Here is a 23,212-nt window from a genome sequence, read left to right on the forward strand (position 1 = left end):
TTAAGGAAACCATTTTTACATCTAAAATTATGTTTATTTTCACTAACAACATAAAAAAAACTAAAGAGTTATTTTATTAAAATTATTAAATTGACCCTTTTTTAATGCGCCCAATGCGTTTACTAATGACCTAATAATCCGCTCGTCTCGCGAGACTGGACTGGTCCCACTTGTACTGTGAATGTTTTCATGGAGTTGGACGAAATGTAAGCAAGCTGTCAGACACAGGAGATGGAGTAAGATATGTGGAGGGCAAGTTGCTGCATAAAGGTAAATACTATGACATTCATGCATGTTAGTGTAAGTGTGCTGTAATTTACGAGCTTTAACAGCAGTGTTTAGTTCCCTTTCAGAGACTAGCCGGCGAGCTAACTCGGCTAACGGTACAGGAAGCTCGAGATACCGGTCAGAGAGGCGATGGTGGTGGCTAGCTAGCTAAGAGTTTAACAAGTCACTGATAACTGCAGGCAGTTTCTCATTTGTTTCGTTTTAAAGTCTTAAGCTCATGCCGGCTTATTTATTAGTTTGCAGAAAGACTGGCTTGTGGGTAAAACGTATTGTTCAGGCCACTTCTGAGCTAGCTAGGTCAGATGAAGTTAGCTAGCTGTCGTTAGCTGCAACACTGCTCACTGATTAAATGTAGCTCAGGTTCTGTAGCTAGCTACTGCTGCCTTTCCTCTGCATCTCACGGCGGCTTGGCTAAGCTGTGTGATGGACTGAAGATCATTATTTTTAATTCTTAGTCCAGCTTCCATAAAACAAGCACCGAACCCTTGAGAAACGACGTGCTTATTGTGGTTCTGGTGCTTATTTTGGTAGCTTGCTAGCTAAGCTAGCTAGCTAACTGACTCTCTTGCTATAAAGCTAGCTAGCTATTTAACACAGCATTAGTCGGTTAGGTTTTATGTGTCAGCTAGCTAACTGTCACAAGTTAGACAGATCGGAAAAGTGCATGTAGTAAAAGTGTAAGTGTACCTGTGGTGTATGTTACAGCGTGGGAATGTATATGTAGATATTATAATATATAACCATGTACTAGTTATGCACTTATAAAGTGTCCGGTACATGATTTAGAGCATTGTGAATTGTGATTGTGTTCACTAGCTATTGGACTGAATGACTAGACATAAAGTTTTGTACAGTTTCTGATATAAGTAATCTCTAAACCTCCTAATGGACCATCCTGCTTTGTATGTTCTGCATGTGAATCCCAAGCCAGATCCAGTGTTGCTCTTTTCATCTTGCCACTGCAAGGATGTTTCCCTGCCTGGCCCATAGACCATGGCAAGTCTTCTGCAGGATCTACCTGCAACAGCGAGCCCATCTGTCTCAGCTTCCCCCTAGAATAACACGGCCATGTTATAGTAAGTCGCTTGGTTAATTCGTTGCTGTGACATTTCTGTCAGTCCAGATCATTTTGCATTGTTGTGGGACACACTGCACTCATCTGTAGATACAGATTAATACTAGCCTTGCTGTACAATCATTCAATCTGCCATTGTGTTTTCATGGCAACGGAGGCTTTTAAAAATGGCCAGATGTGTTGGTCCTCTGTGTATTCAGCTTTCATTGTAGATCATTTGGCTTTCTGTATGCAGGTTGGCAAAGTGGAGGAAAGGACCACAGCCTGTGGCTAAATTTCCCTGACCACAGAGGGACCTCTTTGGTTTGGGCACAGGTTCAGTACTATTCTACTGCGGGCAGCAGTAAGGATGGACCACCAGAAAGTAATGAAGCAAAACCCTCTGAAAAAGTCTCCACTGCTCAGCCCTCCAAAGAGCCAACTGGTAGTAGCATCATTGTTCGTTTTTGTTCAAATTTAATTAAAGGTGTTGAGACCTTTATATCTTGGTGATATCTTGGCTTGTCTTTAATAGGCAATATCTAATGATTGTTTTTTCTTTATTTCCTCTGGTAAGTGATTGTCATATGTTTATGCATATAAAAACAGCCTATATATATGTTTGTGATTATTAAGTATTAATTCATAGTGTTTGTTCTTCTTATATTTTTTAAAGAAACCAAATCTCAGGTCCTGACAAAAGCAGAGAACATTCAAGTCAAAGGTAATGCAATTTGTCACATGTTTGCTGTAAACAATCTGGTTTGTGTATTCTGGCCTGTAGAGTGAGACCCTGTGCTATTCTGTTTTCAGTGAGGGCTGTTCTGAAAAAGAGGGAATATGGTACCAGATACACCCAGAACAATTTCATCACGGCTGTGAGGGCAATGAACGAGTTCTGTCTCAAACCCAGGTAAATATAGGTAAACCCAGTTTTATAAGGTTCACTCACAAGAGCAAGATAAAGACTGGCATGGGATTAACTTGAATGTAGAGTTGTCACATTTTATTTGTGCTAGTTAAGTAGATAAGTACTTTACCATTTATGTTTGTGAAGAATGTAGAGTTTAACAAACTGTGTGTAACTTTTCATAAGTTGTGACATTCTCTGTTGGTAGAAGATATGCATGTCTTGACTTAAAGGGGACGTTCGCCCTATTTTATCATCCACCTTTCAAGGACTGAAGGGTATCCACGCTCATCTGAAATTTCTGAAACTTTTTTCCTCCAAGAGTAATTTTAAGATCCTTAATGTAACCTGTCACTAAGCAGGCTAGATGTATAGTGTATGTTGTGGAAAACAGAGATCCATGAGCAAAAAATACAGCTGTTCAGTTCAGAGTTCAGCTGAACTACGTCTAAGGTTTGCCAGCTAATCAAGAAAGCCTGTTTTGTGAGACAGGCCCGGATGTGTCTGTATTGGCCATTTGTTTGTGTTTTCAGTGACCTGGAGCAGCTGAGGAAGATCCGGCGACGCAGCCCCCATGATGACACAGAGGCATTCACAGTCTTTCTACGCTCAGATGTGGAGGCCAAGTAAGTTCTATAATCCCTGCAAAACCATGACGTTTATACTGTGTTCACGTTTTGGTAAAGCAAGGTTGGTTATGCTGCCGTTTGTTTTCTGCTTGTGTTTGGTAGGGCCTTGGATGTTTGGGGCAGTATGGAGGCACTGGCACGGGAGAGGAAACTCAGGAGTGAGGTGGAGAGACAGTACCAAGAAAGTAAGTGTGGTTCTTAGCCAGTGAAATCACACATGTCTACATATTTAGGAGTCCAGTTGCACCCCTTTTTTTTTTTTTCTTCTTCTTCTTCTTCCCCCTTTTTGGACCATCATCTGCAGTATTGCTCTAGACTTAGTTAAAGGTTGTGCTTACATGATTCATGTAGTGAAAGTATAAAAATCTGATCGGTGGATGTTTGTCATAATAATCTCTATTTTGCTTTCTCTCTCTTTCTTAGATCTGTTTAGAAATCAGAAATTGTTGAAGGAATACAAAGACTTCTGGGGAAATACAAAAGTAAGAAAATATGTCTATTTTAATTTAAAGTTAAGAAGTTAAGAAGATGTATATGTGCAAATCTGCTATGTACTTTGCAATGTCGCTGTGTATTTTGGTTAATTAACTCTTAATTGATTATTGGGTGAAGGAAAAGGAATGCATCAGCATTTGTCTGCTGTTTTTAATTTATCTCACATGAGGAGTTTGGAACCTTTTTCCACAGCCGCGGTCAGGCAAGAGGGCAACTTTCCTCCAGGGCCCAGGAAAAGTGGTGATGGTAGCTATTTGCATGTGAGTTTCCTAACTTACCTAAATGTTGCATAAATTTGGGGGGAAAAAACTATGTAACTGTCAAAGCTGAGTTACCCCAAAGGCATCTACGGATGAAGGCATGACACTGTACATTATCTCTACCTGTAAAGATGATCTTAACACCAAGACACTTTTGAGAAACTAGGCTTTGTTCTCTTAACACTGAAAATGCATCCATGTGCCACATAGTTCAGTAACTGGAGCACTTTCCTTTCTAAGTATGCAGATGTCAATTCAGCAGGAAGAAGGGAATGGGACACTGTAATGAGACTAAGTGGCTGTGTCCTGTTTCTCTATTAGATTAAGGAGATCTTGAGTTAAACACGTGCACTCACATGAGGAACCCATCAGATCAGTGTAGTTCATCTGTTTTAAATAAACCTAGAAAACGGCAAAGTAATAGGTAGTGCGCCCTATGTTTAAAATAAATAAATAAATAAATCATTTTTAAAAAAAAACAAAAAGTGTGGTGAAGTTTTTTTTTTTTTTTATCACTATGATAGTTGCTATATTTATATATGATGTTCAGTGGAATGTTTATGGATCGATTTGAGTGTTCGTTCTGTCTTGATCCTCAGAAATGGACTGAATTTCTTCTTCAAACTTCTTGCCTGGGTGTACACTGGGTCAGCCAGCATGTTCTCAGAAGCCATCCACTCCCTGGCTGATACATGTAACCAGGTATTATACACACTCTGTTTTGCATTGCACTCTCTGACTGCATCCTAAAGCCTAGGCTGCAGCTGAGGTGGGGCAGATTCCAGGTAGGACTGTCATATGAAAACTCCTTAGTAGCCTTTATTATTTCATGGTAATAAACATTTTTAAACAGATTCTGCTAATGGAGGCTTCGTTTTCTACCATTTTCGTGGTGCTGTGGTGGTGGTGTTTTTTCTTGCATTGTATGTGCACAGATAACTGTGGGTAACCTAGAGTCCTGGAAGGATACATCAGTTGTCATCAGCTGCATTTTTAGGCTGTATACAAAGGATCCTTCACTTTAGAAAAGCCGTATATGCTGTAGGGGCAGAGAAATTCGGCCTGCAATCCCAGCTGCAGCCTGTGTTTCGGGACACAGCTTCTGTCTTCCTCCTCACCTCTCCAGCATTTGTCTTTCTCCCTCTCCCACTCTACTCTACCAGATACTTAACCATTAAATGCATATTTTAACTCATCCTTGATTTAATTTACCCCATTTTATGTTTATATATATATATATATATATATATATATTAGATCTGTTTGTTTGCTGTTCCTAATTTAAAAGCAATTCTAGCTTTTAAGTGCAGTTTTGAGTGCCTGTGTTTTCTGAATTCATTGTATTACCTCTCTTTTACTCAACCTGTCCTTTAGGCTCTTCTTGCACTGGGCATCAGCCAGTCTGTACGCAACCCAGATCCTGTTCATCCGTAAGAATTTGGTCACTCCAACTCTTACAAATACATGAAAGAATTGGATGCACAGTGGCAGGAAAAATATGTGAACCCTTTGGAATTGTATGGTGTTCTGCATGAATTTGTCATGAAATGTAATCTGATCCTCATCCAAGTCAAGCGTACTGACAAATACAATGTGCCTAAAATAAGAACTTTAACAATATATGGTCTTGCAGGTCTTTATTGAACACACACACAAAGTAAATGAACCCTGGGTTACGCCCAGGGTTACGCACTTCCTGTAGCTGTGTATCAGACCAGATTATTCCTGGCAGAACTGATTTAGCTCAGTCATGTTGCTTGGACGCCTTGTGTATATCTCGTCAAGTCAATTCAAAGCATTTTTGTAGGGTTGAGATCTGGGCTCAGATCTTGACCATCCAAAAGGTGAGTTTTAGTTTTCATAAGCCATTCTGTTCTTGACTTCCTTTGGGGTTTTTGGTCATTGTCCCCTTGCATCACCCAACTTACGAGTTTCAGCTGCTGTACAGACCTTCATTTATTCAGTAGAATTATTTGATACACTTGGGAATTAATTTTCCCCTCCATGATTGTAAGCTGGCCAGGCCCTGATGCAGCAAAGCATGCTCAAATCATACTGTTCCCTCCACCATACTTTACGAATGGGATGATATTTCCATGGTGATGTGCAGTGCCTTTTATATGCCAGATTTTTCTTTCGCAAACTTCAGGCGTGCAGCAGTGTCTTTTTTTAGAAAGAAGTTGCTTTTTTCGTGGTGTCCTACCATAGACACCCTGCTTGTATAAGGTTTTACAAACTAGACTTGTTAACACAGATTAGCCTGTACCAATGAAGCCTTTTGGCTGTCACTTGGGTTGTTTCTTTACCTCATTGATGAGTCTCGATTGTGCTCTTGGGGTTATTTTGACAGGCCACAGTACCAAAGCTTTTTTGGTGTTATTACATATTATTATATATTATATAATATTATATTATATCTGTCAATACGCTTGGATGAGGATCAGATAACATTTTATGACAAAATAATGCTAAAAACCATAAACTTCCAAAGGGTCCACATACTTTTTTTGCTACTGTAATTTGTTAATGGACAACATTGTTTACAGGGTTTCTTTTCTTCTGTGTCTCAAAGGTACGGCTTCTCCAACATGCGCTACATCGCATCCCTTATCAGCGGAGTGGGCATCTTCATGATGGGTGCTGGTCTGTCCTGGTACCATGGCATTATGGGACTTCTGCATCCACAACCCATGGAATCACTGCTTTGGGTTGGTGACTTCCCATTTAGATGTGAAAGAGTCTAGCTAGTGTTACCTGTGAATTATCTCATAAATCTGCTCATATGTTGCAGGCATACTGTATTTTGGCTGGATCTCTGGTGTCTGAAGGAGGTAATTACTTGTCTTCATAAATTTCACACTTTGACAAAGCTGCATTGGTTTTATCTATGAAGGAGAAAGGTTATTTCAGGTGATTTATTGAAGGGTAAGACACATTATGCATTACTTTCTGGTATCTTCTCACAGCAACACTGTTGGTGGCCATCAATGAGATCAAGAAGAGTGCTCATAAGCAAGGAATCTCCTTCTATGAATATGGTATGAAAGACTCATCCATTCAACTCAGTTCAGGATTTAATATGAAACCTGGGTGTTATTTGTATTGCTTTTTTGATGTCTTGTGTAATGGTCGAGCTGTTGAGCAGGTTTGCTTTGTTTCAAGGCTGCTGTACTTGCGCAAGACATTATGAAATTGCCTCAGAAGTGCTGTAACAAGGCTCACACACTGAGCCATTGTTGCTCTTGGCTTGTATACTGAGCCTGAATGTTCTGGAGAGGAGGGCATGTGTCTGAACTAACTGGAGGTTACTTGTTATTTGGTGTGCTGTGCCGGACGTGTGTGTTTCAGTAATGCAGAGTCGAGACCCAAGTACCAATGTGGTCCTTCTGGAGGATGCTGCAGCTGTTCTGGGAGTGATGCTGGCTGCCGGATGTATGGGTCTGACCTCACTCACAGGTAAGTAGACCCATCACAAATGATTAGTTTAGTATTTAGTAATTTAGTAATTAGATTAGTGAGCGGTGGCGGTGTATACCAATATGATAGAATCACAATAAATTATATCCCAATAGACATTTCTGTGTATATTGTTGGTATTGTCATGTGCCCAAAAGACACTGACTGAAGAGCTTATCCCTGTATGTTCCCTTGGGACTCAATAAATTGCCTTTTTAAAAATAAATTAAACATGAGATTCAAAACAGAGTAGTTTTGTATGGATTTGCTGTGTTGATTTGCATGACTTTTCATACTACCAAAGTCAGTAATTCATGCAGAATTAGTCTTAAATATTTGTATGTTGTGAGTTAGCAAAATGTAGTTTGTTTAAACGTTTTTATGTATTCTTCCACCGTATTCCGAACACCTGAGATCTAAGATTAAATTTACTGCATAGAAATATGCACAAATACTACTTAGCCTGACTTATGCTTTTGTTTGTTTGTTTTGTCACTTTGCTTTTCTCTCACTCAGGTAGTCCGTATTACGACAGTCTGGGTTCTCTGGGTGTGGGCGCTCTGCTGGGCACGGTCTCTGCGTTCCTCATCTACACCAACACTGAGGCTCTGCTGGGCCGCTCCATTCAGGCAGAGCACGTTCAAAAGCTCACAGAGTTCCTAGAGAGTGACCCTGCCGTCAGGTCAGCCTCCACTGCCCCATAGCACCACAAAGACCCACACTGCTCATCAGAAACTTTTCCTAATTTTAGTATGCATGACTTTTTGCATTGTGTTCCAGGGCGATTCACGATGTGAAGGCCACGGATATGGGGTTGAGTACAGTGCGGTTTAAGGCTGAGGTGGACTTTGACGGGCGGGTGGTTACACGCTCTTATCTGGAAAAGCAGGACATTGATCAGATCCTTACTGTACGTACAAAACAAAATTACAAACACAGGAACATTTTGCTCTCCGCACTGCTTGTAGTATTTATGCACTAAATATTAATGACACTTGTTTTCAAAATGTAGAGTAGTATCAACAGGTTTTGTTATTAAAGCATTCAAATAATCTTTACCGTTATTTATTCTCTGTTCACGCTACACTGTGCAAAAACAAAGAAATGGAACTGTTGTGTGAATGTGGTTGGTAGGATATTCAGCAGGTGAGGACTCCAGAAGAGCTGGAGGCTTTTATGCTGAAACACGGGGAAAACATCATAGACACACTGGGAGCAGAAGTGGACCGTTTGGAAAAAGAGCTTAAGGTGTGTAAATTTTCCTCTCTTTAACACACAGATACACACATTTTATGGTGTAATTTTAATTTAGCCTATTTGTAGTAGGTAAAAAGCACACAGTGCTTGCTGAGCATTTTTACCTGCTGCTGGTAACTTTGGTAGATTTCTAGATGATTTGGTCTCTGTTTTTACAGATTGTCAGCATTTCCTCTTTTATATGAAAGCTGAACCAGTGCTGTCAGAGTAGATTTAGAGCTGCATACAACAGACCTCACACACTTGAAATCAGAACGAGCTGACTTAGCTGAGCCATTTAGCCTTTTCAAATAAACTGAAATGTAGTTCCCTTTTCTCAGTATTGTATTTTGACGGGGGAAAAAACTTGGTGTTTAACTGTAAATGACTTTATATGGAACTCTATTCTAGTATGGAATGCTGTCCTAGTAATTGAAATGGACAGCTGTCTGACCTGCTATGAAGTTGTGTCAAAGTCATTTGTCAGTGGAGTTTTATATTATTATGCAATATGCAAATTTCTGCAGTCCTCTGACTATAACCTCAGATTTAAAAACGGCCTGCTGATCCGGCATATGTTTTGCTTTACACTTTCTGACATTGAGTTTGTAGAATTTGACTCATTCTGTTGTTTTGGAAACAGCAACGCAATCCGGAAGTGCGGCACGTGGATCTGGAGATCCTCTGATGCTGTGACCAAAGGAGAGAAGCAGCGTCAGTTTGACAGGAAAAATGCTGGATAGTGGAAGAACGATACAGGCAATCTGGACCTTGAGTGACCCAGCTCAGACCCACCAGTCAAACAAAGTCTTACTTTTTCAGAGTCCCAAATCATCAATCAAAGTGCTCGCCAGAGCTGCATGACAACTCATTTGTAAGCTTACAGTACTGATGCTCTACGAGGTTTGCTGCTAAATGCACAAAAGAAGAAATCACACAGAGCAATCAATACAGGACCTTTATCACTGAGCAGTCATAAACTGACCTCAGGTTAATGTACAGTTGTGCTGGTCCAGGATCATGTCTGTTTAAGTTGTGTTCAGTAGTATTTCAGTGACTAACTGGTCCTGAAACAGCACAGAGCTTTAAACAGAAGGCAAAACTTTAACCTGTTGGACAGTTCTGACTCTTGTTTAAAGATTTTGGGTCTTTGATGTGACGATCACCTTGTGAGTTACTGCAGTTTCTTTTAATGAACTTGGTGAAGCACCAAACAAAGCACAGTCAGTGGGTCTTTGTAGTATGAGATGTCATGGGCAGGACTGGACTTGAATAACTAAAAGGACCAGTATCATTTCTCATCCAAACAACAACACAATGTCTCACTACTTACTACACAAGTATTCTATTTACAGTGCAAAGCAGATATGGTGGGGGGGAGCTTCTTTGGAAGTGGATGCTTGTGTAGAACGTATAGACCATACTTCCCTGATGTTCTGATGAGGAGTAACTGAAGCAGATAAATAACTGTGTGTTCTTGTTAGTCATGATCATTCAGTTTATAGTGATAAGGACTGAGGCATACAAGCTTTGTTTAAAACAGGTGTGATCAGTTTTTACATTTCTAAGAGCAAGCTGGATATGCTGAGCTACATATTGAGAGAAGATGAGCTTAGCGTGCAGTCAGAGCAACTCTAAAGCAGTCAAAGTTAAAGGTTTTTGTTTGTTTATTTTAATATTGCGTACATGTCTGTTGTAAATTTCCTTTAAGTTAATTTTATCCTGTATGTCAGAGCGCTGATCTGGGTTCAGCCTTTTAGCCCACTCCTGGTCTTAATAACCAGCATGAATCAGGACATGAAAAGCATGCGGTATGAAAGCAGAGCCTGAAACTGATCTAAAATCACTCATGTCAAATTTGACATGTTTATGCAAATGTTCTTTATGTAGAAATCTGCAGCAAGATGTTTCATTTTCTGTGTATTGTGAGGCCCTACATAAAGAATGATGCACATGTCTGTGGATGAGTTATGATGACGTTTTGTCATTCTCAGAATACTGATGGAAACACTCTGATGCCAAGGGCTGGGTATCAGCATTCACTACTTCTGTAGTTTTTGATTTTCCAACCGTTGTATTTAAAGGGCTCCTTTCACAAAAACCTGAATTTCCCTTGTTTGCTAAAATAAGAGTTTTGTGTAGTATTCAGTGTATGTTTTCAGTTTTCAGATCCCATTTTCAGTCCCCACAGTCCATATAAGCAGCCCATTTGGAATTCAAAAATTATCAAAAAACAAACCAGCTTGCATATATCATATTATTCATTGGACAGCAGTGTAGCCCCATCCACTTCATGCTGAAGTTACATATTTTTACTATACTGGAGAACCAATCAGAACAGAGCTTGTTTATGTATTATGTCATTACATCACTGCCAATCTTAAAGGCCCAGAAGCAGCCTGTTTAGTTTAAAGGCATAAACAGAGGTTGGGACATAGCCATGTATAACTAACTTTCGACCAGGTTTGCTACATAATAACACGTCATCTGGATTTCAGGGAAATAAAATAAAAATGTAGATTATCCTTTTAAACACGCCTGAGTACTGAAAAAGTCCATGGCTTTCAATACCAGAGTAGTCAGTGTTACCCGCTTTCAGTAAGCATGCACATTTCAAAATCTAGGTCTCCTTTTGCAGGTTGCAGATCACTTCTTCATTATTCTGCCGTCTGTTACGGCCAGTAAGTGTACCCACTTCCAGCATCCAATTCAGTTAGTAGTTTGTAGTTTTAAAGAAGGTACTGAAACAATTAACTTTCAGAAATCAGCGGTGCAATATTTTAAATAAAACCCAGCCCTGCTGATGCCAGATAAAGATGCAAACATTGCGTAACCTTCTGGTGCTCTTCTGTTCATGTAAAGAACTTGCAGATAGACTATACTCTTCATCTTCATCCTCCTTCTCTGCGAACACTAACACAACGCTAACAAAAAACACTGTTGAGATTATGCAGGAAATGCACCCTTCTCCATGTTACCCTTTTGAAACAAAGGATCTTAGCGAATGAGTGAACATCCAAACACAGCAGGTATTCTGCATCTCTCTCCATTGTAAATAATAGCCTGTGAAAATAGCCCTGCTCCCTACAAGTCCTTGTGAATGTAGTGGTGTTTATTAAGGAGGATACAAAACCCCAGGTTCAGCTAAATCCTCTGTCAGTGCTTAACACTCATGTCTCTTGCAGTGATCTGTTAGGGGGAAAGTTCTCCGACAGTTTACCTTAGGCTGTTCTCTCTTGCTCATGTTTCAGTGAGGACAAGTCACCTAGTGTATGCTCCCACCTGTGCTTCGTACTGGACATTATTACACCTGTATTACTGCATATTCCCCTCAGTGACAGGAACTCAATGTTACATTCTCCAGAACAGCCAAATGTGGTGGAATGAAGACTTCTGTGAGCTTAGATCAAGGATGAAGTCCTGTTTTCTCAGTGAGAGCTATTTAAGATTTTTTGTTGTTGTTCAGGCTGGGTTTAGGTTAATTAAAGGTCCTCTATATTTTATTAAATGTTTATTGAATATGTCAGCTTGATGTGTGGTTAGCACAATGGACCTCTAACCGAAATTGAATGAATAAACTGCTATTAATTTATGAGACCGTATTTATTCCTGTTTTGTCTCCTTTTTATTGTATTCTAATGTTTTGTGTTCTTTATTGACATGCAATTATTTTACACACTGTCCAAGCAAACCTTGGATATATATATATATATATATATATATATATATATATATATATATATATATATATATATATATATATATTGTGTGTGTAATGTGTGTATATGTATATAGTTCAGTATACTGGAAAAGAACCGAAGCCATTGGTCAGCCGCATCATCAATAGACGTTACTAACATTTGGATTGGCTCAGAAATCTTTCCATTAAAACTAAAATACCATGGGAACTCCTACCCTAAATCAAAAAATGCATGGTTTCCTCAAAATGGTGCCGTATTTCGGGAGCTACGTGAGTCTATATGTATAAGATGAAGGGTTTTTATAAGGGTTATAACTAGGAGGGGAGTGAGGTGTTCAATGTTTCAGCACTGGAAATGGCTACGGTTTCAGAACCTTCCTTTAATCAGTGCTCAATGCAGAAGGTCGCGGTGCGTCGCCCAGCTGGAGGAGACCGAGCTGCGAAGCTTCTGCAGCGGCTCAGCGGCGCCTGTCCTCCTGCTATCACGGACATGATCACCCGCTATGCGTTATGTCAAGAGAAGAGACGTCAGGCAGGTTTCTGTGGTAAATGTCAGCTATATGCCGTGTTGAAAGATGGCGGAGCAATCAAGGATGCTTGAGGTGCTTCTGTTCCCTTACAGGAAAATCTACAATATTAGCTAGCAGCAGCAGTATTTCTGCAGTAGAGCTGTTTAATACACCTGTAGTATTACTGTAGTATTACTGTAGGCGACAGTAGTATAGATATATAATAGAATTCCTGTAGAGATGCCTTATAATATTTAGCCACTGTATTTTTAGGATAGTAGAGAAAATGGCTTAAAATCACACTTTCCTAATTGGATTTCTTTAGAAATTCTTGTTTGTACTATCTTGTTTGTATATCATAGGTATTTCCATAGTGTAGCTCTATTTTACGACCTATTGCTGTTTATATTGGTAAAAAAAAAAGAAAAAATCTGAGGCAGTACGAAAAGACGATTCTCGAAAATGATCGATGATAAACCCATCTAAAGATCATTTAATCCTAATTCAAGTCCGTTTGCTCTGTTTGCTGGCATGTTTAAAACAGCTAATTTACCTATCTTAAGGAAGCTGTGCATTTTCTTAGTATGTTGTTAACCCCTGTACTTCCACACAAACACACCATCAGGTGGCGCTGTTTACCGTAACATGTCCAGTCTTGTCCCCATCTACCGTCATTCATTGGTAGCTCGCTTTATGTTCTGAAAACTGGAAATGACAGCGGGATCTGGGCATTAAAACATCTCGTTTCTTGCACGATTCTTTTTTTCTCCACCTATTTTCGGAGCCCCTTTTCAACCCTGCAGTTTCTCTCTCTCTCGAGGAGGAGGAGGAGGAATCGAGCTCGCCCTCACCGTGTGCCGATCCTGCTCTGCGCTTTGAGCCTCTTTACAATGCTGCCTTGTGGCATCAGAATCAAGCAGCATTGTACAGGGCTATGACAGCACAGAGACACACACTTCAGAAAAGGAGCCCTGCGTTTCTGGGACACGGCGGACTGCCAGGCAATGACAGCATCTGTACACACACATCAGCGTCTCTGTGAGCGATCCTGAAATGGACATACTGTACAGCACTGAGGACAGGAGACTGTTGTGGAAATGACAGATAATTTGACCTCTTGTTCACTGCTGACACATTGCTGCTTGTGTTAAAGCTTGCACTTGGCCTTCTTTCCATTGTGTATTCCCATTGCTGCATAGGAAGGATGCACTCCGTTCGTAAGTATTTGGACAGTAACAGTTTTTGATACAGTGCATTTGAATGGAAAGGTTTGAATTCTTTCATTTGGAGAATGTTTGCATCTACATTGTAGGAACCCTATAGGAATCATCAGTTGTATGCATGATATTTTGTCCACAGGTCGCCTATTGCATACAAACAGCTTGTATAATCTCAATAGAAAAGCTATGTCTATGGATTGAGATGCTGTGGAGCAGATGAGTCTAAGCTCCCCTTGCACAATGACATTTGTGTTGGCTAGAGGGGTGTAAAGCACCTCCAGCACTGGGCTGTGGAGCAGAACTGAATTGCATTCTCTGAATTGATGTAGCTTCATCCAGTACCTCTGGATTTAGTTGGATTGGCATTTCTAATCCAGGACCAAGCATCCGAAATCAGTACCTGACCGCACTAATGCTTTTATGGCTGAATTCAATCAAATGCCATTGTTGTAACATCTAGTGTAAAGCTTAGAAGAGGAGAAAATGATACTGCAGCTTTGTTTTTAATACCCTTGATTTCAGACAAACCATTAGATCAGTAGGTGTCTACAGGCTTTTGGACATATAGTGTAAACCATCCATTTAAGGGGGTTAATAATTGGACAAAGAAATATGTATGTCAATGTATTTTCATGTGCCAGTCCTTCAACAGTCAGTCAACAACCCTTTACAACCCCGGTAGCTGCGACCCACCAATAGAGCCACCAGTAGACACTTGTGATGTCTACGGTCTATATAGCCTACAGTTTAATGACCTGCAGTTTTGTCTTCAGTAAATAAGATTAATGCTTGAAGCAAATGATTTAGATGTCGAGATGCTTCTGTGTCTGTACTACTCTGAATCCATCCTGCCTTTGGACACATCAATAAGGATGAATGATCTGGTTGCAGTGGTAGCCATACATATCCATGCCACCATGATTAACAGATGATGTGATTTTTGAATTATGACTGCCTAGTACTGCTAAACTCTGCACTGTGTTCTGCCCTAAGATAATTTTGCCATTATAACATTAAAAGATCATTATGGACAGCTTTACTGGCATTACTTCATTTTGCCCTCATGTTAAAAAACAGTGGCAACACTATTGATGCAAATATCCTTTCCAGAAAGAAACTTAACAGCCACTCCACACATCAAGTCACTACCGTAAAATGTGAGGGCTGTACACAATTCACCCAAAGTGGACATGCATATTCTCTATAGGTCTGTACTATAAATAACAAAAAAGCCTCACAATCCAGTTACTTACAGATTATAGAGCTACAGTTTGTAACTGTGCACCCAAAGGTACACAAACAAGGTGGGATTCCTCCTAGGATTTCCTGATACTTGACTGAATCCATCTTACCTTCCACATGGTCCAGGTTTTCAGTACCAAAAGAACAAAGCAGACCCAGAGCATCACCAAGCCATCACCATGCTTCACTGTAGGCAGGGTGCTTATTTCAGCGTGAGCTTCATTCTTCCTTCTCCAGACATACCGCTGATCCATAGGTCAGAAAAGTTGCAGTTTTGTTTCATCGTTCCACAAAACATAATCCCAAAACTGGTCTGTAAAGTGATGAAGCAAAACTGAAATGTTGCAGGTATATTTGGAAGAATTATCCAAAGCAAACCTCCACCAAGTCCACCAAGGCTCAGTTTCAGAAGAAGTCCTGGAAGGTTCTGGAGTGGCCGTTACAGTTGTCTGACCTGAACCCTATAGAAAATCTTTGATGGGATTTAAAGAAGGCAGTTGCAGCACATAAACCCAAGAATTTTAGTGAACTGGAGGCCACTGCCTGTGAGGAATGAGCTCAGATTTCTCAGGAACACTGCCAGCTATGCATCACGTTTGCAGCAGTTCATAACAGCAAAAGGGTTATAAAGAGGTTCTAAAGCTGCAGTAGTCATTAAAAGGTGCTTTTTGTGTTGAGGGATTGGTATATTAGTTGTGTTAAGCTATTTACATTTTTTATGGCTTGTTTGGTTTATTGCAAACAGCCTGTTAAACCTGTCATCTCAGATATGCTGTCAATTCAAATAAAACAAAGAAAAATGACATACTGGAGCCGACAATGATGTTTTCTTAATAAACAAAATTTATTCACAATCCCCACAGGAGAAAAAAAAACAGCAGTCATCTCTCTATCTGGTGCAGTCGCTTCCATGGCCAAAAGGTCGAGAGGGCAAGGCTTGAATGAGGGGCAATAAGGGCTAAGTAAGCCGGCACTTGAAGAGGACCTTAGTGAGAGCAACTGGGACATGGCTGAAGGCCGTTCTCGTTGCATGCCGTGCACTTGAGAGCTTTGAACGAGTCTGTGAAGCAGTTTCTGAAGACAGACATCTTACTGCCATGGCACATAGAGCAGGGCACAAAGGCAAAGCCGCCACACGTCTGGCATGCGTGGGGGTGCTGTACCCTCTGTGAAATAGCACAAACAATGCAGCAAGAATTAGCCTTAGTAAGATTTCAACAAACACAAATTGTGGGGCATGAGATAAGCTATCATTTTTAATCGTACACACAGACCAGTACAACTGGTGGCCGGTAAGTGCAGGTTGTGTAAAACCCCCAACATAGACTTGTACAGGCACCACACACTCTACAGTGCCATTATTATGCTGGTGTTGCTTCTGATCTGAGAATACTGACCAACCAAATAATGTCAGTGACGTTATAAATGAGACCACTGCTTGAGATATGAATTGAAGTTATCTTCAAGCTCAACATGGCCCTTTCAGCAAAAAGAGCCGAGGAGGGAAGAGGCTAGTGGAGCGCACAACGTTGTGGAGCTCTGCACAAGCGCAGTAGCCAGAACAAGCCGAAAAATCCGTTTATGTGCATTATTGAGACAAACGCTACAAACTATTCATATATTTGTCAGATTTTATTAGTGATTTAAAATACGTTTTGAAACTGTAATTGGACCTTAAGTTTCAAGTATTTTGGTCTTTCCCCAATCATAGATATAGGAGCCTGGTCTTGTGTGACTGGAAATAACTGCCCGACAGACACCGAGTGAACAGACTTGAACAGGACGTTACTGTCTGATATCTGGTCAGTACAGTGATCTGTAGGGATGGGCAGAACGAGGTTTTTGAAGCAGTAACACATTTGTAGCCATAACGGTTAGATGCTTCGAGGCGTTATCTATCCCTCCTGTTGTGCAAATATTAAAATACTACACCACCACTGCTTGATTAACTTGTGTACCGATAAGCTTTGTCCAAAACAAAACCAGAGACATGCTTTTCTTCTTTTAACTGCATGTACGTGTTTTGTCTGAGAATTGAATTGTTTTGTGGGACTCGTAAATAAAATAAGCCTGTTTGTCAATGTGAAAAAGACCATATATATATATATATATATATATATATATATATATATATAACTTCAACTAACCAATGGTGGAAAACACATGCTTAAGAGGGTTCTTCAAGGATTTTTAGTAATTTAGTAAGATAGTAATTTAGTAAGATAGTAATACTATGCACTATGGTACTGTGCAGATCTGTGGCAATTAAAAGAACCATTTGGATGCTGAAGTGGTTCTTACCCTGGTTAAGAGGTTTTCTGATTGGTGAAAAAGCTTTTGCAGGTGGTTCTTTGTCACACTTAAAAGGGTTCCACTGTCATTATGAGTGAAAGAGCCCTTTTTTCTAAATGTGTAGAACTGAAATTTGTTGTGTGTTAAAAAACTGATCGATGAAAATGGCTTTTAATCCATTTTGGAACCAAACCTTTCGATTGTATACAAGATATTCCATTCCAGATTACATATTTTATTGACTATACACTTATGTTCAGTGAAAATAAGTGTATAGCATTTAAAAAGAAGTTATTTAAAATGTGCCTTAAACTTTGTAAATACCACACTTTATTTAATTATGTGTTAAATGTGTGGAGGTGTGCTGTCTGTAGAGGATTAGTTTAATTAATGTTACTATTTTCATTGATTTTCACAGAAAATCAGTAAAACATACTTTAAACAGGACTGCTTTTTTTTGCACATGACTGTATAGTCTACCTTATAAACTGACAAATCGGTTTATTCCTTCTACGAAGTAACACAAAAGTGGTATCAGTTGAAGATTTAGATGGTGTACATGCCATAGTGGAAGGTTGCTGCGAAAATGGGGGGTCAGGGTTTATGAAAGCTCATTGCCTTTGGCGTTGTCAGTAATCCTGAGTCACAGTGCATGACTCACAACTGCTGAATGGGCTTGCAAGTGTGTGTGTGTTTCAGTGGGCTTGCTGGTTCATATACTGAATCAATATTGCCACTATTTATTATTCATGGGACATTTATTGATGTCTATGCAAAATGTATGACAGTTCACTGATGTATTATTCATAGTTCATCATGCTTTTTTCTCAGATGCTGACACCCTTTACTGAACGGGTCTCAGCTCTAGACCTTCACACCGACTGATTTCTCTTCCCCTACTCTTCAGTTGGAGCTGCTTGTATCTCTTCAATTTCCCCATGTGTCATGTGACCAAAACAATCTGACCCCTATTTACCTCAATTTTGGTTAGGAGATCTTGCAGCTCCCCAGATTCATTCATACCCAGGATTTTCTCAGCACCCTGTAAAACACAAACAGAACCTTGACTGTTGAATGTATCTGTAAAGGCGTCTCTCTCATGAAGCAATGTAACATGAAATATTGTATTAAAAATATAATGGTATGCTATGTGTCCAAATGTCTGTGGGCATTCCTTCTAATGAATGCATTTAGCTACATTAAGTTTCATAAATTGCTGAGACAGATATGCAAATGCTATGCACATAGCTTGTCTAGTCCATGAAGTATTGCCAATACAATAGGGCTGTCTGGAGCAGATAAACATGAAACTATTAGTTCCCTGCCTAATGCCAGGTGTGGGCAAGTAGGGTATAAAGTCCCCCAACTTTTACCTTTCCAAGGCCAAGGCCTCTTAACTTTTATCAGTTAGTGATCATGAAGAAACAATGAACGAACAGGCGTCCTAGTACTTTTGTCCATACGGTATATATCACATATATCATTAGAATATAACATTTTAGTGTGCTTTCATGGACTTGGTTTAAAGGGGCTTTTAAGCAGCTTTTTAAAAAGGATTGTTACAGCTCATTCTAAATGGTTTGGTCAGGATTGTTCAGAGTGGTGTTGATAGAAACCAGACATCTGAAGAGTGTATTCTCTCTAAAAGCTACATTACAGAAAGTTATTACACGAGTTGGAAGACTTAAAATGTGTTTTCTAAATATGGGGAAAAATGCAGGGGAACTGATCTCCAAGAACAATCTTATAGTGAAAAAAGGGAGCACCATGCAAATGTTCTGGCCCAAAAAAACTGAGCTTTAAGATAACTGTTACCAAGTTCTCAGATCTCAATTAGCTCATCAAAGCTATGGAATGTTTACAATCCTCGTCAGGAAAGACAAGTGATGCAAAGTTCAAACTTTTATAAATACTCTGACTCCAGCTAAAAAAAGACAGCAGCGCATTTCCAGGTAGACGTTTCCTCAGTTTGTAGTGTAATTAAGAAATGGCAGTTGGCAGGAAAGGTCAAGTGGAACGGTGAAGGTCAAGTTAATGTCTGTATGACCTCATATGCTTGCTAGAAAGGCAAATCAAAACCACTGTTTGAAAAAGACCTTCAGCAAGATTCAGACTCTTGTATGTTGGTGCACTGTTCTACTGTGTCGCAACACCTGAGCAAATATGACCATTGTGAAAAAGTCCCCCAAAGAAAACCTTTCATGTGTCCTCAAACATGTAAAATCTGTGAATAGACGTCATAAGAGCAGTGCAGCAGTATGGCCCAAGAATTTTACATAACTAGAAGCCTTTGTAAGAAAAAATAAGCAAAAACTCTCCTTATGCTCGAGGTCCTTTGCCTTTTTTGTTATTTTGAAGCTGTAAAAAATAGAAATAAATAAACATTAAATAAATGTTCAATCTTTAACCTAATGCCTTTTGCTTTTTTACTTATCCAGCTATTCACAGTATTAGACATTTTGGCCGGGGTGCCCAAACCTCAATTCAGGATTAAACAAGGGGTCATGAAGGTTTTGTTAAGAGCACTGACCCCCAGGTAGTGTCCATCGATGAAGACCACAGGCAGGGAGGGGGGTTCTCCAACCCTCCTGCAACGAACCTCAAGCTCCTTTCCATAATCACTGTCCAAAGCAATGTTCTTCTCCATGAACTTCACCCTGTGGTTCTGGAAGATCTTGCGCACCAGCTCACAGCGCTCAAACGTTGTCCTGACCACCCGGAAGCTGGTGGTGTAGATCACAATCCGCCCAAACTCCAGAGTCAGCTCAGGCTATGGCACAGTGAACAAAACAAAGCACACAGATCAACATGAAGTGTGTTTGAGGAGATGAATGCCTGAATAATGTAGCCAAATGTTTGTTTGAAAAAAAAAATGTAGCAAAATAACTGTTGTCTAAATGATCCCTTATCATCTACATAGAAAACCAACTCTACAGTCTTAAAACGCATTCAAGGGTTGTTAGTAAAAGTAATAGTTACATAACTTTGGATGAATAGACTCGATGAAATAGATGAAATGCTCTAAATTACTTGGAACTTGGAGATGTTTTTTTATTGGACAGCAACGTTATAAATATAAAACTCTTTAACCTTGAATCTTAAATATAGCACCTTTACACCTCAAAAATCCTTTCAACATTTTAACTATTAAGTCAGCAAATATTACAATTATATACAAATATAAAGATTAGAACCAATTTCAGCCAGTAGATCAAGACAGCTACTACAGCAGTGCAGCGGTGGCTCAGCGATTAGAGTGCTGGATCATTGATCACAAGATAGTGAGTTTACTACCTTTTTACCTTTAAGGGTGCTAGCAGGCCAAAGTCAGGAAATGCAATGAGAACAGAAGTGTGTCTGTTTGAGATGAATTAAAGATGGTTGTTTATATTTATATTCTTTATAAACATACGCCAAAAATATCAGGTAACTTAAAACTGGCATCTTTATCAACCATGTCATTTCTAATATATTTACATAACACTCAATTATCTGTAATTGTGACCCTGAAGAAGGAAGTGAAGAAGGAATTTTGTGTTTCACCCATAGTTGTGCATATTTCAGCTAATTAGGCTTTGCTAAATCATACAGTGAACAGAAAAGCCTAATTCAACCTCAAATCACTGGATTAGCGGATAATGCTAATCTGCCTTCTTGTAATTATTAACAGCACAACTACAAAAGATTTGTACTTTGGAAAGCCGCCTAAATAGGAATGTATTTCACTCAGAAATCGATCGCTGGAAATCTGTAATTCATGTCTAAACTCAAACCTGCTTTAATTTCACACAATCCAGTGCTTCCCAACTCCTCACAGCTCAGACTCATGCCCAAAAAAATCACATTTCTGTCATACTTGCAACATTAACAAAAGTTTGGACTTGAAGCTTTCAACATTATAATTAAATAATGACAATATCATTAAACCAGTTTGTTGGAGACACTGGTATGAACTGTCTCTATTATAAGGCTATTACAAATTTATCACAATTAGCCAGGAAATTAAGAAATGTTAGACCTTTATGGTACAACGTTGATAGTGTCTGAGTTCAATTTCATTTATTATTCAATTAAAACAACAGCATTATTAACATGACAAGTGATTTCAAACTTTTGTACTGGTGGAATTATGTAGTGAGACCTACACCTTTTGCTTTCCCAAAAGCACCTTAGCAAAAGATTGTTTGTAAATGATAGAGTGAGCACTGCACTAAACACTCTTTCTACCAGCGAAGGTGCTTTTTGAAAACTGGGCCTTGTTCCACATTTCAGAATGAGAACACCCATCTAGGATCTGCTCTGTGCCAAGGATTCAGCCATTCAACTTCTGCACTGAAAACCTGCACAAATGCCTTAATACAGCCATTAAAATCAGCATCAGTATTCCTTTACTGTACATAAGTGGTTCATGAAGCACAAATATTGTATCTGATGCAAGTGATTCATTTTGTATGTAGTATTCGTGTATTACAAACCCTGTTGATATATGTTATACACCACAATATGTTATACAATGAATTAAGTGATGCTCTCAAGTTTCGATTTTTCAAATTTAACGACCGATTTAGACTCAAGTGGATTTGTAAAACTGGATCGAATTCGATATTGAAGAAAAGTTGGTGTTAGCTCAGTGTGTAGAAAGTGGAAGTCATGGGAATTCATTAAGCTGATTAGTTTAGCTGAAACACTTAAAGAAATGTATCATTAATGTTTAATCATACAGTGACCTTGTCCTCTGAGACAGCTCACTGAGACAGTGCAGCCAGAGCATGAGAGAGAGGGTTGTAACCAATCGCTGCACAGGAAGGACACTCTGACCCGCTTAAGGACACTCAGGATGAATGATTCTCAGAAGAGTTGGCTGCTGAGTTGCTGGAATTGGGTACACTGATGAGCTAGATTTTGCTTATGCATGAGCTTATGGTGATTTGGTAGAGTAAGAGCTGCATGTTATTAATGCTTATCCAGTAACTACTGCCAATAATTTACTAACAATGGTGGCACTAATTGGTTGATTTTGTAGTTCTGAGAGTGAGGAACTGAGGTCAGGGACTGCTGACAGGTCTGCATGACAGTGTTTAAGCTGAAATGTAAATTGGAATGAAATATTCAGGTGGTTCAGTGTGCCAGTCTGTGACCTGCTGGACACCGTAGGCCTGACAGTCCTGAACGTCCACCTCTTCTGATTATTCATTACTCACCCCGCCGACTTTAGTCAGGTTGTCGAACAATATTTGGCCAGCGCTGACTTTGTGCTTGACTCCTCGCACTGTCCCATTCTTGCTGAGGATATTGACCCGTTTGGTACTGAATACTCTGTCCTTGTCCTTTCCTCCAGCAAACAGCAGCAGGTCATCAGGCTCACTCTCGCTGTCATCCAGCTCTGAGCCCAGGTAGCCCCCTGGGTGTCCGTTTAGCTCCCCGCTGGTGGAGGGCGTGCTGGCCCGGTCTGCCTCTGAGCTGCTGGTGCAGTCAGAGTCCAGAGAGTCTGTTGGACCCTCATCCTTAAACATCTCCTTCAGCACCCGCCCGCTATTCCCGGACGCCACCCGGAACCTCACCCGCTTCTGGGGCTTCTCAACGCCCCCCGTTGGCAGAGTCCCCTCCATTGGAAACATCCAGATAGGTTACATCTCCCACAGACTGTTGGCCTTTAATCTTCCAGTTTTGTGTGGAAGCAGGCAGGCATTTATTTCTCCATATTTCCCAGCAGAGTATTCCAGTTAGTGTGTGCTCCAGAAAAAAAGCTGCACTCTGAGCTAGACTCCAGCAGCCTCATTGCCAGTGTTACCGTTAATATGTTAATAATGCATGCAGCTCTGCCATGGTTACTGAGAAAGCCAACCATGAGGAAACCGATAGTGCTCTTTAAATATTTATCATACTTTAAGCTTTTTTATTCTTTCTTAGCTGTGTTGAAA

At 39.9% G+C, this 23,212-nt stretch overlaps 2 protein-coding genes and 1 long non-coding RNA gene across 3 annotated transcripts; 2 read left to right on the plus strand and 1 right to left on the minus strand.

Moving 5' to 3' along the window:
- The first annotated feature begins 164 nt into the window (after positions 1-164).
- slc30a9 (solute carrier family 30 member 9) lies at positions 165-11,930 on the plus strand. Its single transcript, XM_072663786.1, has 19 exons — positions 165-270; positions 1,216-1,364; positions 1,599-1,787; positions 2,019-2,066; positions 2,156-2,255; positions 2,786-2,878; positions 2,984-3,066; positions 3,305-3,363; positions 3,569-3,636; positions 4,236-4,338; positions 5,011-5,066; positions 6,209-6,344; positions 6,428-6,467; positions 6,603-6,674; positions 6,985-7,092; positions 7,609-7,774; positions 7,873-8,002; positions 8,227-8,340; positions 8,972-11,930. Exons 2-19 carry the CDS (start codon positions 1,256-1,258, stop codon positions 9,014-9,016), a joined length of 1,719 nt encoding a protein of 572 aa, XP_072519887.1. The 5' UTR covers positions 165-270; positions 1,216-1,255; the 3' UTR covers positions 9,017-11,930.
- Positions 11,931-13,409: 1,479 nt separating this feature from the next.
- On the plus strand, positions 13,410-18,440 carry LOC140540937 (uncharacterized). The gene is made up of 2 exons (XR_011977896.1): positions 13,410-13,754; positions 18,123-18,440. It is a non-coding gene; the product is annotated as an uncharacterized lncRNA (long non-coding RNA).
- Positions 15,986-22,900, minus strand: grxcr1a (glutaredoxin and cysteine rich domain containing 1 a). The gene is made up of 4 exons (XM_072663402.1): positions 22,493-22,900; positions 19,822-20,061; positions 18,268-18,333; positions 15,986-16,165 (listed from the first exon to the last, which is right to left on the minus strand). The coding sequence occupies exons 1-4, from the start codon at positions 22,898-22,900 to the stop codon at positions 15,986-15,988; spliced, it is 894 nt and encodes a 297-aa protein (XP_072519503.1).
- Between the last annotated feature and the right edge of the window lie 312 nt (positions 22,901-23,212).

The sequence above is a fragment of the Salminus brasiliensis genome, chromosome 19 (assembly GCF_030463535.1).
Source record: "Salminus brasiliensis chromosome 19, fSalBra1.hap2, whole genome shotgun sequence".
In the NCBI taxonomy this organism is placed as follows: Eukaryota; Metazoa; Chordata; class Actinopteri; order Characiformes; family Bryconidae; genus Salminus; species Salminus brasiliensis.

What these genes read in the sequence shown, in the direction of transcription:
- slc30a9 (XM_072663786.1), top strand. Translation starts at nt 1,256, where the DNA reads ATGTTTCCCTGCCTGGCCCATAGACCATGGCAAGTCTTCTGCAGGATC. An exon ending in AATAACACGGCCATGTTATA is followed by an intron (nt 1,365 to 1,598) that starts GTAAGTCGCTTG and finishes TTCTGTATGCAG; the next exon opens with GTTGGCAAAGTGGAGGAAAG. An exon ending in ATCTCTGGTGTCTGAAGGAG is followed by an intron (nt 6,468 to 6,602) that starts GTAATTACTTGT and finishes ATCTTCTCACAG; the next exon opens with CAACACTGTTGGTGGCCATC.
- grxcr1a (XM_072663402.1), bottom strand. Translation starts at nt 22,900, where the DNA reads ATGGAGGGGACTCTGCCAACGGGGGGCGTTGAGAAGCCCCAGAAGCGG. An exon ending in ACCTGACTAAAGTCGGCGGG is followed by an intron (nt 20,062 to 22,492) that starts GTGAGTAATGAA and finishes ACTGTGCCATAG; the next exon opens with CCTGAGCTGACTCTGGAGTT. An exon ending in TCGATGGACACTACCTGGGG is followed by an intron (nt 18,334 to 19,821) that starts GTCAGTGCTCTT and finishes TGTGTTTTACAG; the next exon opens with GGTGCTGAGAAAATCCTGGG.